At 35.5% G+C, this 15903-nt stretch overlaps 1 protein-coding gene across 1 annotated transcript in view; it reads left to right on the top strand.

Annotated features, from left to right (window-relative positions):
- LRRIQ1 (leucine rich repeats and IQ motif containing 1) overlaps nucleotides 1-15903 on the top strand; it is a 112073-nt gene that overhangs the window by 28140 nt on the left and 68030 nt on the right. The window contains exons 14-17 of the mRNA XM_032999856.2: nucleotides 562-738; nucleotides 8406-8882; nucleotides 11022-11160; nucleotides 13705-13824. Coding sequence (XP_032855747.2) covers nucleotides 562-738; nucleotides 8406-8882; nucleotides 11022-11160; nucleotides 13705-13824 — 913 coding nt within the window. The remainder of the gene's footprint in view (nucleotides 1-561; nucleotides 739-8405; nucleotides 8883-11021; nucleotides 11161-13704; nucleotides 13825-15903) is intronic.

Below are 15903 nucleotides of genomic sequence, written 5' to 3'. Positions count from 1 at the left end.
TAACCCAAATTCAATATTGCAAGTGGATTTTTTTCCTGACAGTCATACTGAATATCATATTGCTTTATGTGATATATGAAAATGGTAAAGGGAGTAAGACTGACAATGTTTAGTATTCTGTGCAGTTTTAAAATCTAAACCTTGCAATGTGTCAACAAAATCAGTGCTGTATCTTAATCCAAATGTTGATTTGCTGTGTTGCCTACTGATCGAATGCATTACAGGTGCCTATGCACAAGTGTGTCAAATTTTCCTATTACTGTTTAAGTAGGTAAAATGCCAGTTCTAGTGAATGGAGAAAGTTGCCATTGACCTCTCTGGGGTCAGTATTTCAGCAATGGTCATTATAGCAACAAAGTATTAAGAAATAATGATAAGTTTTGTGGTTAATTAAGAATAAAGTTTTAGTTGATATATTAACATGGGATGTAAAACAAATATATTCAAATACTTAGAGAACTGTCATCATGTTCTGTCTTGTTATATGATTGTATCAATGAAATGGGAGTTTTAGCATTAGGATTTTTTGGTAAAACTGATTATGACTTTTTCTTTTCTAAGGTCTTCTTTGTATAAGGCCCTTCCTAGCTTACAGTTTCTTGATGGTGAAATCTTAAACTATCATACTTTACCCACAACTGAAAGAATCAAAGGATCAGAATCAAGAACTTTTCTTGAACTTTGTCAAGTTCAAATTGAAGAAAATGTTCTACTGAAGAAAAAGGCTGATGAACTGGAGTAAGTACTTATGTGAATATAAATTGCATTCAGAAATATGTTTTCATGTATTGTAAGTGTAGTTCTTGGATTTGATGAATTTTAATTAGCTTTTTGCCTGTAAATGTATTATGTTAAGCAAGAGATTAGAATCATTGATTTCAATGCAAAGGGTATTTCAGACATATTAAGATCTATGGGCCTTGACTTTTTTTGTTTTAAGTTTGAGAAAACATGTGGTTCAAAACCTTCAGTTAGTAGTAGTTGAGTGAATTCATACACACAACATAGTACAGTGGTATGCAGGAGTAGTAGCTTAAATCCTGAAAATGGTATAATCACACTAACATGATTTCCAGCTTTAGCTCAGTCTAACCTAGTTTGGCTATTGGTGCAATATGCTCTGTTTTTTTCCTGTATTTGTTTTCCATGTCTGTATTACATTTTAAATGACTGCAAAAGATTTGACCTCTTTTCTTAGGAAGTAGTGGATCAGATGGCTCTGTTTACAGGTCTTTGATTTTGTCATACCTACTGCCTTTATCATTACCATGGTTAGTTCTGCAGTAACTTCAGCTTAGACATTGCAAATAGTAATTTATCAGTTATACTTTCTATCTTTTCATCACTTTGCAATATCTAAATGGCTCAAATTTCTCCTTTTAATATCCAATTATGTGACATTTGACAGTGTTTTAGTCTGAACTTCGTGCGTACTTCGTTGGCTCGGGAAAAGGACTTATATTTTTTCCAGAATCTAGCTGTTCTGCATTTACATGTAAACCTGTATATCCATGGTGGTTTGTTACTACAAACCTAACAGGTTATTACATTGTTGTATTATTGGCTGTTACTAAACTGCAATAAAATCTTCATAGCTCACAAAACAGATTTATTTGAAAAGAGGTTCCTATTAAGAATTAGATTGATTGAAAGTAGTTGGGGAGAAATTATACAGTGCAGTTTTCTATGATAGATGTAGTGTCTAGGCAGCTCCTCAAACCCCTGTATTTCTCCATTAAACCTTCAAGATATGTGTTCTCCACTTCTGTGATTTTTGGCTTCTGGCTTGCAGGTGGGAAACTGATACTTGCTAAATTATTTACTATTTTGTAATCGTGTTCTTTCTTACTTTTTCTTAAAAAGAAAAAAGGAGAGGCAAAAAAGCTACTCCTTCTTTATGGTAGAGAAAGCTTTCTTATGTCTGAGACTTAGGACCTGTTTCATCAGTATCCTCTGCAGAAAAAAATGTCAGCCTGTATGTAATTAGGATATGACTTGTGAGAGAGCTGTAGTAGAATCTAAGGACCTAAGTTGCAGATACATTTCTGCAAGATGGTAAAAAATGGGAGGGAAAGATGATATTCATAAAATTTAATGGTTTATTTAACCATGGTCTGCAAGAATGGACGGCTAGTCAGGTAAGAAATTTGTTGGGTAGTCAGTCTCAGACCATCCGTTAACTATTAATAGTTAATGACTCATGCTACTTTCTGGAGGCTGACTTGTCCTAATATCTTTACCAGAGACCTGGAGCAGGAGATGGAGTGCATACTTACCATGCTTGCAGATGACAGCAATTTGGCAGAAACTGTTCACATGCCTGAGGGCAGGGCTACCATTTAGAAGGTCCCAGCCAAGCTGGGGAGACAGGCCAACAGGAGCCTTATGAATTCATCAAGTGCAAAATTCTTTACTTTGGAAGGAGTGGTCCCTTGCAACAATACAGGCTGGGACTGGCTGGCTGAGAAATGTCTCTACTGAAAAGGACCTTTGGATCTGTGTAGATAAGAAACTGAATGTGAGCCAACAGTGTGCCCTAGTAGCAAAGAAAGTTAAGAACTTCCTGGGCTGTATCTACAGGAACATAGCCAGTAGGTTAAGAGGAGTTATTATTTCCCTCTCTTCAGTCCTTATTATCTCACATCTAGAATACCGTGCCAATACATAAAATATATTGATAAACTGGAACAAGTTTGGAGCATAGCCCCTAAGATGGTCATGAGGTTCCAGCACATGTTCAAGAGACAGGCTGTTTGCAGTGGTGCATGACAGGAAGATGAGCAACAAGGACCTAAGCTGAAACAAGAGAGGTTCAAACTGGTGTGGTAGGTTAGTTCCAGCCAGTAACTAAGTACCCACCAGCTACTTGCTCACTATTTCCACCACCATCAGGCTAGATGAGAGAATCAGATCAGAGCCAAGAAAAAACCATGGATAGAGATAAAGAGACTTTAATAAGTGAAAGAAAGAGGTGGGGGGGGGTCGAAGGCAAAGGAAAAAAAAAAAAAAATCAACCAGGTGATGCAATTCAATCACTCACTACCTCCCACAAGCACCCGAATGAAAAACATTCTCTGAGCAATGGGTACCTTACAAAGACTCTTCCACCCCTCAAATTTTATTTCTGACCATGATGTTATATGGTGTGGAACGTAGTTTTGGTCAGTTCAGGTCAGCTGTGTCTGCTGTGTCCCTTTCCAGCCTCCCAGCCTACTTGCTGACTGGGACAGAGAAGGTCTTGAGTCTGTCCAAGCACTGTTCAGCAAAACATTAGTGTTTTGTCAATAAAGTGATAGTCACAAATCTAAAACACAGCACCATGCAGGTATAATGAGAATTAATTCCATCCCAGTCAGACTCAGTACAACTGGATGTACGGGAAAAACCTTTTCACTGTTAAGACAGTGATGAATTGCAACAGGTTGCCGAGAGAGGTTGTGCAGTCTCTGTTCTTGGAGGTTTTCAAGACCTGACAGGATAAAACGCTGAGCAATCTGGTCTAATCTCAGAGCTAACCCAGCTTTGAAGTAGGAGGTTGGACTAGAGACCTCCTGAGGTTCATTCAGTTGAGAATTTTTTCCGTGATTGTGGGTTTGAGAACAACAATAGTGAGAAGAAGAAATGATGTAAATGTTTCTTATTTCCTAAATGTGTGGTTTGGGCAGGGTCAGGGAAGGTTGTGGGTTTTCCTAAGGTTTTGAGAATTCATTGGCAATCTTTTAAATTGGTAACTGACGTGAGTGAAGCATCTTGTATCAAATTTAGTCTTAAAATGAATTTCTTGCATGTTAAACCTTCTATGTTTTATTTTGACTAAAAGTACAATTTATGGATGATTTGAAGACTGCAGTTCATAAAACAAACTCTAAAAAACTTGTTTGTATATAAGCCTTAACAGCAGAGCTTTTATATGTACATACTGCAATACTTTGACTGAATTAATGTGACATTGGTAAAGAACAGGACAATAGAGCAAACTTCTGTCTGTTTCACATCTTGCTAAGTTATGAACCCCTGTAGGTGCAACCTCAAGTATGTACGCTGCCAAAAGTAATCACTGCTTGCTTCCCTAATCCATGTTTCATACACCACTGCTGCCCAGTTAAATTGTCTGTGCTGTTTCTGCCTGCAGTTTCACTGTTCTTGCCATGTTTAAAAATGAAACATATTTTTAAATTAAATTTCTCTGTTCTTATAAATTATTTCTGTCACATAATCATTAGATATCTTGTAGTCATACTAGTTTTTTATACGATTACTGACACCTTGGCTGCAGTAATTTGCTTTCAGTCATCAGAAATGCAGATGTCTGGCTAGTGGCACTTGAACTTTATAAATACTGTATGTGTAGTACAGTGAAAATGACAAGAATTTCATAAATGGTATTGCAGGAGAGAATATATAAACAGTGACCTCTTCCATGTGTTTATAAGGGGCCCTTGTAACCTGCAGTTGAATATCAGTAATGATGCTTACAGAAGTTTCCCTGAAGACAAGTTAGATTTTACCACACTATTACAAACAAAAGCTCAGTTAAAGTTGGAGAGTACTATTTGAATATTCCCTGTATCAGACTTTTGAAAATCACAGCAGAGCTACAAAGGGAAAAGCATTGACACTAAGGAGAATTTTAAGGAGCACACAAACCAGCATACCAAGGGCTAGAATGTTTATGATTCAACTGCAATGGCTGGGAGAAAACTGCCACTGCTGATTAGAACCAGCTTGTTTGTCCACTGACCCTTTTGCCTCTGAGAGGTTCGTTCTGCTGACTTTTCCATTTTTACTGTCCCATTCTGACAAAATGATGCTCTTTGAATAACCTGACTGTCATTGCTGATGCAATTTCAGTAGGAAATGCTATACAAAATGTGTCAGCTCTGTAAGAAAACTTTTGCTGCCACCTTAAACTTTCTAAGTGGCAACATTTTGGCTGATTTAAACTCCACTGAAAGACCTTTAAGGATGAATAACTTGTCCTTTTCCAAATCTGTGAAGTCAGCCTTGTGAATGGGTCCTTACATTTCCTCGGTGATGTCAGTGGGGGTTTGCTTCTCCCCACCTCTTACTCTTCCCTCCCCAAACATTTCATATGAAACTGAGTGGGATTTGGTCTAAATTTACCAAGACGACAGTGATGGATTCTCTTGGTGGATTGATGTTAAGACTGAAGTTGTAGCAGTCATTAATAAATGCCTGACTTAAATTTCCAAATAGATTAAAATCTGATTCTAATGCTTTTATCTTTCTTCAAAGTCCCTGGAAAATCCTAGCCTAAGTTGAGAGGTATCTTTTTGGTAAGAAAGCTACTGGTAGCTTTCTACTCTTAGCATTTGTTTGTTAAAGTAATATCTTGGTCTTTAGGTAGTATCAGTGACACTATTCCAGCACATTTTTGTGTTGCTACATCCTTCTTCTTCTGGCTTATTATCTCTTGCACCCACCGCAAAAGCAGTGGATCCTTTGTGGCTATGCTAAAATTTACATATGGCATAAATTACTTTCACTTGTTAAGATCAAAATAAAGATGTGGGTAGCCACTAAACATGAGGGAATGTGCTGGTCAAAGCTGGAAGCCATAAGAATTTAGCTGTAGCAAGACTGCCGTATTCATCTACATTTCACTACGTGTTAAGCTGCCAGGAAGTGTGGATACTGGTACTTCCATCAGGATAATCCATTTCTTCTTTTGTCTAGATGCCAATTTATGCTTCAAACCTTGGTTGTGTGTTAACCAAGAAGCAATTCCAGAAGAGTTAGTGTGACCAGACCCCTTGACCTGTAATGCCAAAAAAAAGGTCTGAAAGGCAAACAGTCAATTTACATTAACTGAAAGGAAAGATTGTGGTATCAGAAGTCTTAATACTGTCATATTTCTTACTTTGTCTTCTCTCTTTCCTCATATGTGTTTGCTTGGGATTTTGTTTGTCCATTAAAGTAAATCAGTCCTTCATATGTTCCATTATAGCAGCTTCCTTCCTGTGGTTTCAATAAGCTGTCTTCAGGAGCATGTCTCTGGTATCAAGAATGCAGTCCTTCTGAGACACTGAGAAAGCTGCAGTGCATTGATAGGATAGCTCTACCCCAACCTATTCACTGGTTCTTGTTTTCTCCAGAACTGTCTGCAATCCCTATTCACCTAAGGGAACCACCCAGCTGACTGCCACCTAGCACTCAGGCCCCATTTTAGTATTTGTCTGTGCTTTGGAGCTTCACATTTGCAGGAGAACCCCAAATACAGTTACCACACCACTTCATTGCTCATAATCCTCTGAGATGTCACTACTTTATTGTTTCTGGAAAATTAGCCATATCTGACTACCTAAAAGAGAAGCCACTGATACACAGGGGGATGCCTAAAAATCCTATGAAATCAGGGAATAGTTGTGGATTGCCAGGGAATGTGTCAGCTGGGAGATAGGGTACATGCCCACAGAAAGACTGTATTTTGCAACCACTGCTTGGAAAAGCTGCCCCAAAGCAGCTTCTGTGAAAAAAAAAAAGTAATACGTGATCCTTGGTGACCACACAGTTACTCCCTCCCTGAATTTTCAATTGCCTCAACCTACACTCCCATTTCTGCTTGCCACACTCGCAGCCACTGGAAGAGTGAAACAGCTGCTAGAACTGCCCCTGCAGCTGTCAAAGGAGGGGATGCACAGGTTCCTAGTCTGGTCACTGTTATGGTGTTTTGTTTTTCTTTGTTTCTGTTTTTTGAGAATAAGCAGGTATACTCGGGATACAGATAGAATCTGCAGTATTTTAATCACCAAACAAACAAAAAACCCAAACAAAACTAAAACAAACCAGAAGAAAAAAATGTGGGAATGAATTTTGGTGTTTTATCTTCTCACCGTAGTATGTTTTGTAGAACTTTGGTAATGATCTTGCACCAAATTTATCATCTTGAATACTGTAACTAAAGTATTTAACTGAAGTATTTAACTAATGCTTTAAGTATTTCATGTTGAAGAAACTACTATTCTTACTGTGTAGTAGGAGGCAGCTATAACTGGTTAGATCCTTAAGCAAATATATGCAATTGTTTAAATATTTTTAAGAATTGTCATATTCTTGAAATTAATATGAATGGGAGTAATGTTAATAGGCAATCAAATGTACAGCTAATGCACAGTGAGTTGTGTAATTAGGCTGTGTAGATTTGGCTTCCAATTTAGCCATTCATATTTTGTCCAGTAGCACTGAAGTTGCACTAGCAGAGGAAGAGTTGGAATCTTATTTACTTGTGTAAGATCTGATTCTATATGTTCTTAAAAATCTAAAAAGTTCTTAGCTGAACTTCGCTAAGGAAGGAAATAGTTATATAGGTAGAGTCTTTTCACAATAAAACGTTATAAAAGCTTTACCTTTCGAGAACGTTGAAAAGGAAGGAAAATTCTGTTACTCAAACTATAATCTTAGAACCTGATTTTTCCAGACTCCCGAGAGAACTGATCTTATTTCTACTTTTTCTCTTGGATTGCTGACCTAGAATTGACTTTGTGCTCCTCTGAAAATAGCTCCAGAGTACAGGTCTCTGCATCTATCTATGCTATCAAAGAAAAATGTTTTCATTATTCCAAAAGTACCTTGTACCTAATACCATGGGCAAACACTGTCCACATACAGCCAGCCTTCTTAATCTGTAACAATTAGTTCATATTTGCTCTTACTCATCCTCATCATTTTGTGTGTTACACAAAAAACTAATGAGAGCCAGACTTTGTAGATTAATGGTGATTCAGTCTAGCACCTTCCTTTATATTGATACAAATATCTATACTTAAAAGTTTCTGTTTATCAAAGTTCTCTCTAGGCATTGTGGTTTGTTGCTGTAGTTCTAATCTAAATTTAAAAATTACTGTTATTTTTATATTAGCTTTCATAATTTCCAGATAAAATTGTATTATTAAGGCTATTACAGGATTTATAACAAAATTGCCTTAAATCCTCTAAAATTTTTGGCTTCGTGTGCCTCTTAACCACACAGAAAACTAATGGTGAAATGCATGCCCTGGTGCTTATTTCAAACAGACTGAAACCTTAAAAAAACAAAACAAAACAAAACAAAAACCAAACAACACATACACACACCCCCCCCAACAAAAAAAAAAAAAAAAAAAACAAAAAAACAAAACAAAAACAGTGAAATAAGCAATCTAATATATATGAGTATATTTTAAATACTGCCAAAAAAAAAAAAAAAAAAGAAAAATGCAATTAAGATTTATGAATACTGAAACAGGTTTTCAGTCAGAGTAATTACTATTCACTGTAAGAATATGGAAACATATAAAGATACTTGAAAGTAGAAGGTAGCCTGGGAAATAATAGATAGAATATATTTTTTTAAAGACCATTTTTACAGTCTGAAACACACGTAAAAACATTTTGTCTTTTTTCAGAATTGCCTCTTCTATTGATTCTGCACAGGGACAATGCTGGTATTTTAATCAGTTGATGAAACTTAGCATTAAACACCGATATGCACACGAGTATGGTGAACTAAATATTACTGGCAGAGATGGACCAGAAGCACTGAAAAATCATTTAAAGGAAACATCCACTGGCTGCCTACAGGAAAATAATCTCTTTATCATGGATGCAACAGAAAATAAACAGGTCTTGTTGGATCCTTCTGAAAGATGGATTACTACTGGCCATATTCAGGCCACATTCATTAACTCCTCCATACCTGTGCACCAAAAGGAAAATAAAGAAGATCAGAGAGTGAAGCAGAAGAGCACTGAATCTTGTATTAATTACAACGGAGAGAGCAAAGGCAACAATAACATGTCAGCCCAACTCACATTGCAGCAGTCTGTGATAGCAGCAAGTAATATGGGAAGAGATCCTCAGCATTTTGGGAATGATACAGAAAGGTAAGGTAGATGTCAGATTGCTTTCAAATAGATTATATGGATAGGCAATATAAGTGAGGGTTTCTTGTTTAAAACAGCGACACGGAAGATGTAGTAAGAAAACAATATTTTTAAGCTTATTGGACAATAAAGAGTTATTGTAAAGTGATGCACACTAGACTACCATATTAACAGCAATCCTCTGTGGTATTCTGACAGGTGGTATTTTAGAATATAGATACGTACATACTTAAAATAATTTTAAAATGCTTTATAGTAAGAGAATTCACAAACTTTCTCGTGGTATCCTATCTTTTACTTCTTTTTTAACAACATATTTATGACAAAAATTCAATGACACATAGAATGATAGGGATGAAAATACTGGGTAGGTTGCAGGAATTTTGGGGTAGTTTAAGCTACAAACAAATGTAAGGCTTTTTTGCTGTACTATTCATCAGTCATTCAAGATTCATTTGCGTAGAATTTATAGTCAGTATCCTTTAGAAGGCAAGAGGGAAAAGTTGCTTAAATCTACCATTCTACTCCCTTGACCTTAGGCCAGTTTCCTGCTGTTATGATGACTGAAAAGCTAACAGCCTGCCCTGCCCTTGGTACTCCTCCAGGATGCCTCAACCTGCTTCTTAAAAGTAGAGGCAGGGGTGAGGGGCCAGTTCAACTTGTTCAGTGCCCCCAAATATTCTCCCGCATGAAACAAACTGGTTTATTACCTCTTTGGAATGCATTTGCTGCTGGTTTGTATGGTTCTGGAAGTACAGTCAGGGAAAACAAGCTGAAATTTTTGTCCTAAATTACAAAAATTCAGTTACAATTTCCTAAGAATTCAGTTTCAGAAATGCATATCTTGAGAACACTATGAAGAGCAAGCATGGAAGCTGTGCATCTTCATGCTTTTTAGACTTATGATAAATGGGCAATAGTGCTTAGTAGGTATTTAATACATTAATAATTTTTGATAAAACTTCTTATTCATGAATAACATAGAATTCATCATTGCCTCTCAGGAAGTTGAAAGTAAGAGTACAGTAGTCTATTACTGAAGACGAATGCTTCAGAAAAAAATTTTTAAATAGTTCATTTAGAGTTTTTAGTTAATGTTTTAAATGCGTTCTGCAAGTCTGTTGTGTAAGTTCTCTTCAATGCAGAATGCAAATCATTACAGGTGGCTTTTGCTTTTTGTTTTTTGTTTTGGTTTGGATTTTTTATAACTCAACTACTGCTTTTTATAGATTCAAAGCTTATAAGTAAGCCATGTTTTGGGATGGTAAACTTAATAAACACATTTTAGAAAAAAATCTGGCTTAACCTCTGAAGTGTGCTTTTTTTTTTTTCCTGAAAAGTACTCCTCTTTTTAAATAGATGCACTGCACAAGGAAAGAAAATATGTAAAGATTGGGGGAAATTTAGATGTCTTTTTTTAAACCCACTGCCCAACTGAAATGAGGGTTTTGTGGAGAAAAGGATTCCAAGATAGTAAGGTCATAGTGCAGAGCTGCCATTAAACTTTTTCTCCATCAGCATAGTTAATAGAACATACATTTGGAAAGCTCAATCACTGAACAAACCTAAATAGTCTGTAATCAGTGCTTGTTAAACAGTGAGCAAAATAGAAAATGTACACGTATAACCAGTGGTCAGTAGTGTTAAACCGAATGGTAAAAGAAGGCAAAAGATGAAATTGCACCTTCCCAGTTTTTCCTGTTTGCTGCATTGGACATCTTTGTCTCATGCAGTTTTCAGCATTTATCTCTATTTAGTGGTGGTTTGGATTTTTTTAATACTGACAGTGGAGGTAAGTGGACCCCTCCAATAGTTTATTCAGTCATTGTTAAACCACTTCTGCTCCTAATCCTTCTTTTGAGGAGACTCTTCCTCTCCAGTGAATACACAGGGAACAGAGCCCAGCAGAGATTAGTGATTTTAGATAATTGAATTTCCAAAGTTATGTGATGTGAATATCCTCCAGTGTTTCTGAACATATATGTCACATCTGGATTGCAATCTCTTAACAGTTTAATGGCAGAACCTTCCATTTATCTCAATGTGTAGTGCTATGTTTTATGGTTGTAGTTTGGCAGCTATAATCCAGTTGTACTGGTGAGGCTATGTCATTCATAAAGGTATTTATTTCTCTACAAGGCTGCATATGGCAGCATCAGTGATCCAGTCCCTTTGGCGGCAGTACCGTGCCAGGAGGAAAACTGGCTGCACCAAACCAGAGAATTATCAGTTTGTAGAAGCTTTGAGACAGAAGCAAGAAGCTGCCACGCTAATCCAGGTTGTTTTATGGTATTCTTTACTAATTTTGCAAATTTAATAGGAAAAAAATCTTACTGGTTTTGTGTACTTGTCATCTTCTGGTTTTCTTTATGATTTTATTAATAGTTTCATAATTAAACATTTTTTGTTTTCTTTAAACAGCCCAAGCTAGGTGTTTCTAAGAGAACCTTCTTTACAAACAATTTTATAAAAGCATAAAAATATTTTCCCTTTTTTCACCAGGTATTTCCCTGAATTAATTTTGCTTGACTTAATTCTAATATTATAATTAAGATATTTTGTGCCCATGTACTTACTGAGGTATGTCTATGCTATTAAACTGGCAGTTGCTGCGTGAGTAATACATCATGTCTGATACCTATATAACTAACTACTCTTCCTATCTCTTCTACCCTACTTATCCATCTTTTTCCTTCTGTCCCCATCTCCCAAAACCAGGATTGCCTTATCCACACTGACATACCATGGCGTAGGCTGTCCTGTGGTAGATACTGAGCTAACAGTTAAACAGAATAGATTATTATGTGCAAGAATTGAAGTCCATATCTTAGCTATATTTAGTTTGGTAGTCAGATATAGTATTTACCTGCCAAGTTGCCTGGGTTCATGGGGTTTTCTACATTTTAAAGCAAATGAGCCCTGTACTGATTTTAAATTTCAAGTTAACTTAAAATTATTCAATATTGTAAGTCTCCTATAAAAATGACTACAAAGTGATTTAGGAGCCTAAATTCCATTTTCAGACTGAAAATCCAAGTAATTCATTAGTATCTGTGCAACAAATGGGCAGTAGCAAAATGTTTAGTAAATGTGCATACTAAGAAACAGGGCAAGTACAGAATCATAGTACAGCAGTCAGCTGGGAAGTTGAGCTGAAATTTGTTTCTGGAATATAGTGTGTAGCTAGTATATTAACAATTGATGTCTATAAACTTATTTAATCCATTTTTGAACTTACTTATATATTTGACCTTTACTATATATTAAAGTGATGAGTTTCACAAATTTATATGGTGATTAAAATGTGTTTCTTTTAATTTGTTTTAAACCTGATAATTTCAAAAGTTAGTACAAATATAGAGTCCTTCACTATTTATCTTCTGTACATTTTATGGAGTTTTAGATCTCTCTTATATCCATCCTTATATTCAATCTTTGGTAAAAAGTTTAGTCCATTTGGTCTCTTTTCACATTAGTCTCTACTTTTTATATTTTTTCCCTGTCTGAACCTTTAACTCATTCTATTATAACCTTTTTTAAAGAAGTGACTAGAAGTGAATTCCACAGACAGATGTATCACGAGTTTGTACAGTAAGACAGTTTTCATCTTGTTTCTTAAAAACTACTAATGTATAATTTTTCTTTTTGATCATGACTGAGCTCTGACCTAGTGCTTTCATAGGTCTGTGTTAACAGCTGCCTTACGGTTTACCCTTCTGCATATACCATTAGGATTGCTTTTCTCCTTTGCATTTGTAAAAACTAATTGGTTTTGTTGAATGAAATATATTTGTCATTTGATCACGCAGTAATATCAGGATATTTTGTCTGGATGGTTATGAAGATTTGTAGGAAAATAGCAACAATGAAATTGAAAGAAAGCAGCTCTAATATATTTAATCATTTTTATAATAATCAGGAAGTGTGTGTGTAAAAACAATAATGCTTTCATTTATACAGTTAGACAGTCATTTCCCAAAAATTAACGAACTGAACATTAAGCCAGAATATGAGATTTACCCTTCGTATTTTAGTGCCTTCATTGCAAAGCCATTAAATGTGGACAGCGCTACATCTTCCAGGACAGTGGAATTTTTTTTTGCATGGTGTTTTCAATGCTGTGGGCATCTTGAACTCTAATGATGTCAAACACTGATTAGGGGGAAAATTGATGTCCTGGATTTAGTTTTCTTAATTCTATCCATGTAATTTTGATCTCTGAAAGGCTTTCCTGCAACTGATTCTATAACTTGGCATGTGTTCTTAACACCCTTCCTCTTTTTATAGCACTTAATTCCTAATGTGCTCCTTTTCTTACATATGATTATGCCTGCTAATATATTTTTACATAAAAATCTTAGACAGTTAAGAAAGAGTAACTGACCCAGGTCAATTGCATGAGATGTCTCCAAGAATTGCTACTTGTAAACTATAAGACATTTAGTACAAGTGTATTTTTATTCTCAGTAATTTGAAAGTTGACACTCAGGTTTTTCTTATATAGCCTTTCCTTTCAGTTTATAATAGTCCCTGAAGGAATTGTCAAATAATTAATTAGTTGACCCAGGTTTGTAGTTGAGGGAGTTGCAGGATTCCTTTCTGCTTACTTGCGGAGAGCCTCTTGAGTACTCTAAGCTTTAGACATATGCTGGCATTTAATTTGTCTTGTAGTTTTAAATGTCACATAAAGTTCAAAAAACAGATCATTGAGCTATTAAACCAAGGCCCAAGATGTTTTATCTTCCTAATGGGATAACATAGAGAATCTGGATTTGGGTTTGATCTATGGCTTTGTATAACATGCTTTAAATTTTTTGTTTAGGCATTTTGGAAAGGTTTTCTTTTGCGAAAGAAACTGACCAGTGCTATTGCAGCTTTAAAATGTGATGAAGCGGAGGATGATTATGAAGAAATCAATGTGGATGATTACACATTTTCTGAGGTAAGCACAGTCATTAGCATAAAAACTTAATGTAAAAAATAAAAATTATTCTTCTTAAGCAATTGTGTAGGGATTGGAAATAAATTAAATTGAAAGGACTACCAGGGCTAGAATTAACACGTTGGATGTTCAGAAATAAAGAAACATTTGGCATATATAGCTCATTTAAATGTATTTGTCATGGATTAATTGCTTCCTGCTCTTTGAGATGCTCTGGTAGTTACTGTGCTATTAATGTCACACCCCCCATAGAACCCCATATATTTCTACAGTTAAAGGACAATCAAATGAAAATAAGGAAACAGCTACTTTTGTTGTTAAATGTTTAGCTTTTTAGTATTTTAGTAACAGATTATTTCAACAATATGAGTGTCCGTTTTGTTCATTTTCATGATGAACAATATAGCTGAAAATACAGAAAATACAGCCAAGATGTGATGTTGCAGAATTCCAGTAGAAAGAACACATCCCCAAAACCAGAGGTGAAGCTGGCTTATTAGCTTTTCTTTTGTCTTATAGATAAAGTGCTAAAAAGATCACGAGTCTGAATACAGGAGTAAATTATGAAGAGAAGTATAGTTAGATCAGAAAAAAAACACCCTTAGAAGGTCTGTGATACACAAAATCCATAAATTATTACAAGTAATTTTTACAATTTCTATGGAGTTAATAATGTCCTTTCAGTTTCAAAGGTCTGAAATTGTCTCAGAAGTTTCCATTCTGAGAAATAAAAGCAGGATACAAAGGAATTTGAGGAATAACATCACATTCAAAACTGAATTTATCAATAATTAAGTAAAAATTTTAAAATGTCTACAGAATCAATATTGTCATTCAGTAAGCAAGGAAAAGAATCTTTAAACCAATTTTATCTTTTATAGCCTCAAAAGACACAGTCTGTGTGGGAAGTTCTAGACTTACTATGCATAGTAAGGCAGCTGTTGATGACTTACCTATATATTTGTCCAAAGCACTGCTTTCACTAATTGTTCACATTTGTTGGCCTTTTGTTTTTTCCTTAATGGATTCAGGTAAAGCAAAAAAACTTGAGAGCAGTGTGGCCATTTGAGACCTAAGAGGATATGAATGAGGTTTTTTTCATGAACCCTTGTCTTTGAATGTGCTTATTCAGCTGCTGCATCTTTGCAAGAGCCCTTTGTCAATATTCCACTGTACTTTTGTAAAGGAGATTGAAATGAAAGCCCGGCTACTAACAGGATTAGATCTTCTAGAGAGTAATGAAACCAAATGTGTTAGTTTGGAGCAGTGCAGTTTACAGCTGATCAGTCTGTGGTCATCTGAGTATCAGCCTTATTTTGTCACCCACTTCCCCTTAAAAAATAATTGGGCTTTATATGAAATTATTACCAATGACTTGATGACTTGGAGTAATTTTATCTTTTCCTTCTCCCTTTCAGCAGCTATTTTAAGATACATTTTCCGAATTACTGTCTTATTGTATGAGCATGCAAAATGTTTGAGGCAGGAGTCCCAGAAATCATTTGCTAGACAGGAAGTATGTGTGCGTAAACATAGAGATCTGGCTTAAATTTTAGGATTTTTTTCATTTTAATTTGAAATATATATACAAAAAAAGAACAGTCTCATTAGTTGATGTTCTCTGATCCCTGGCTTCTTTCTAAAATAATAAAAAGCAGAAAGTTGAAGGATTTATTTCTTCACACAGGAAGGAAGTATCTCTTCATATATTAAAGAAGGAAAATATCCTGTTTTGAATTATTTAGCCAGTAGTCCAGACTCCTATATACTGTAATTCAATTGAGCCATTCTTGTTTCACTCTGTTTGGCCCAAATAATCCTGTGACTTTTTTTGATTTTTTTTTTTTTTTAAATTGCTAAACTAAAAACTACATGGGCAGTTTTGTTCCATCTGTCTGTCAGCAAGGCAATTGGCAATCCCATTTGGACAGGTGCTCCTGAGGCCAGGGAGAAAAGGAAGAAGTGGGGAAAAAAGGCCAACACATTTCAAAGAGGCTTGCATTGTATCACCCTCTGGTGTTGCCACAGATTTCTTCCTTTTTTTTTTTTTTTTTTTTTTTTTTTTCCAATTTGTTATTG

This window comes from Tyto alba, unplaced genomic scaffold (assembly GCF_018691265.1).
Source record: "Tyto alba isolate M040663 unplaced genomic scaffold, T.alba_DEE_v4.0 Super-Scaffold_2, whole genome shotgun sequence".
NCBI lineage: Eukaryota > Metazoa > Chordata > Aves > Strigiformes > Tytonidae > Tyto > Tyto alba.
This window is presented reverse-complemented; position numbering and strand designations above follow the sequence as displayed.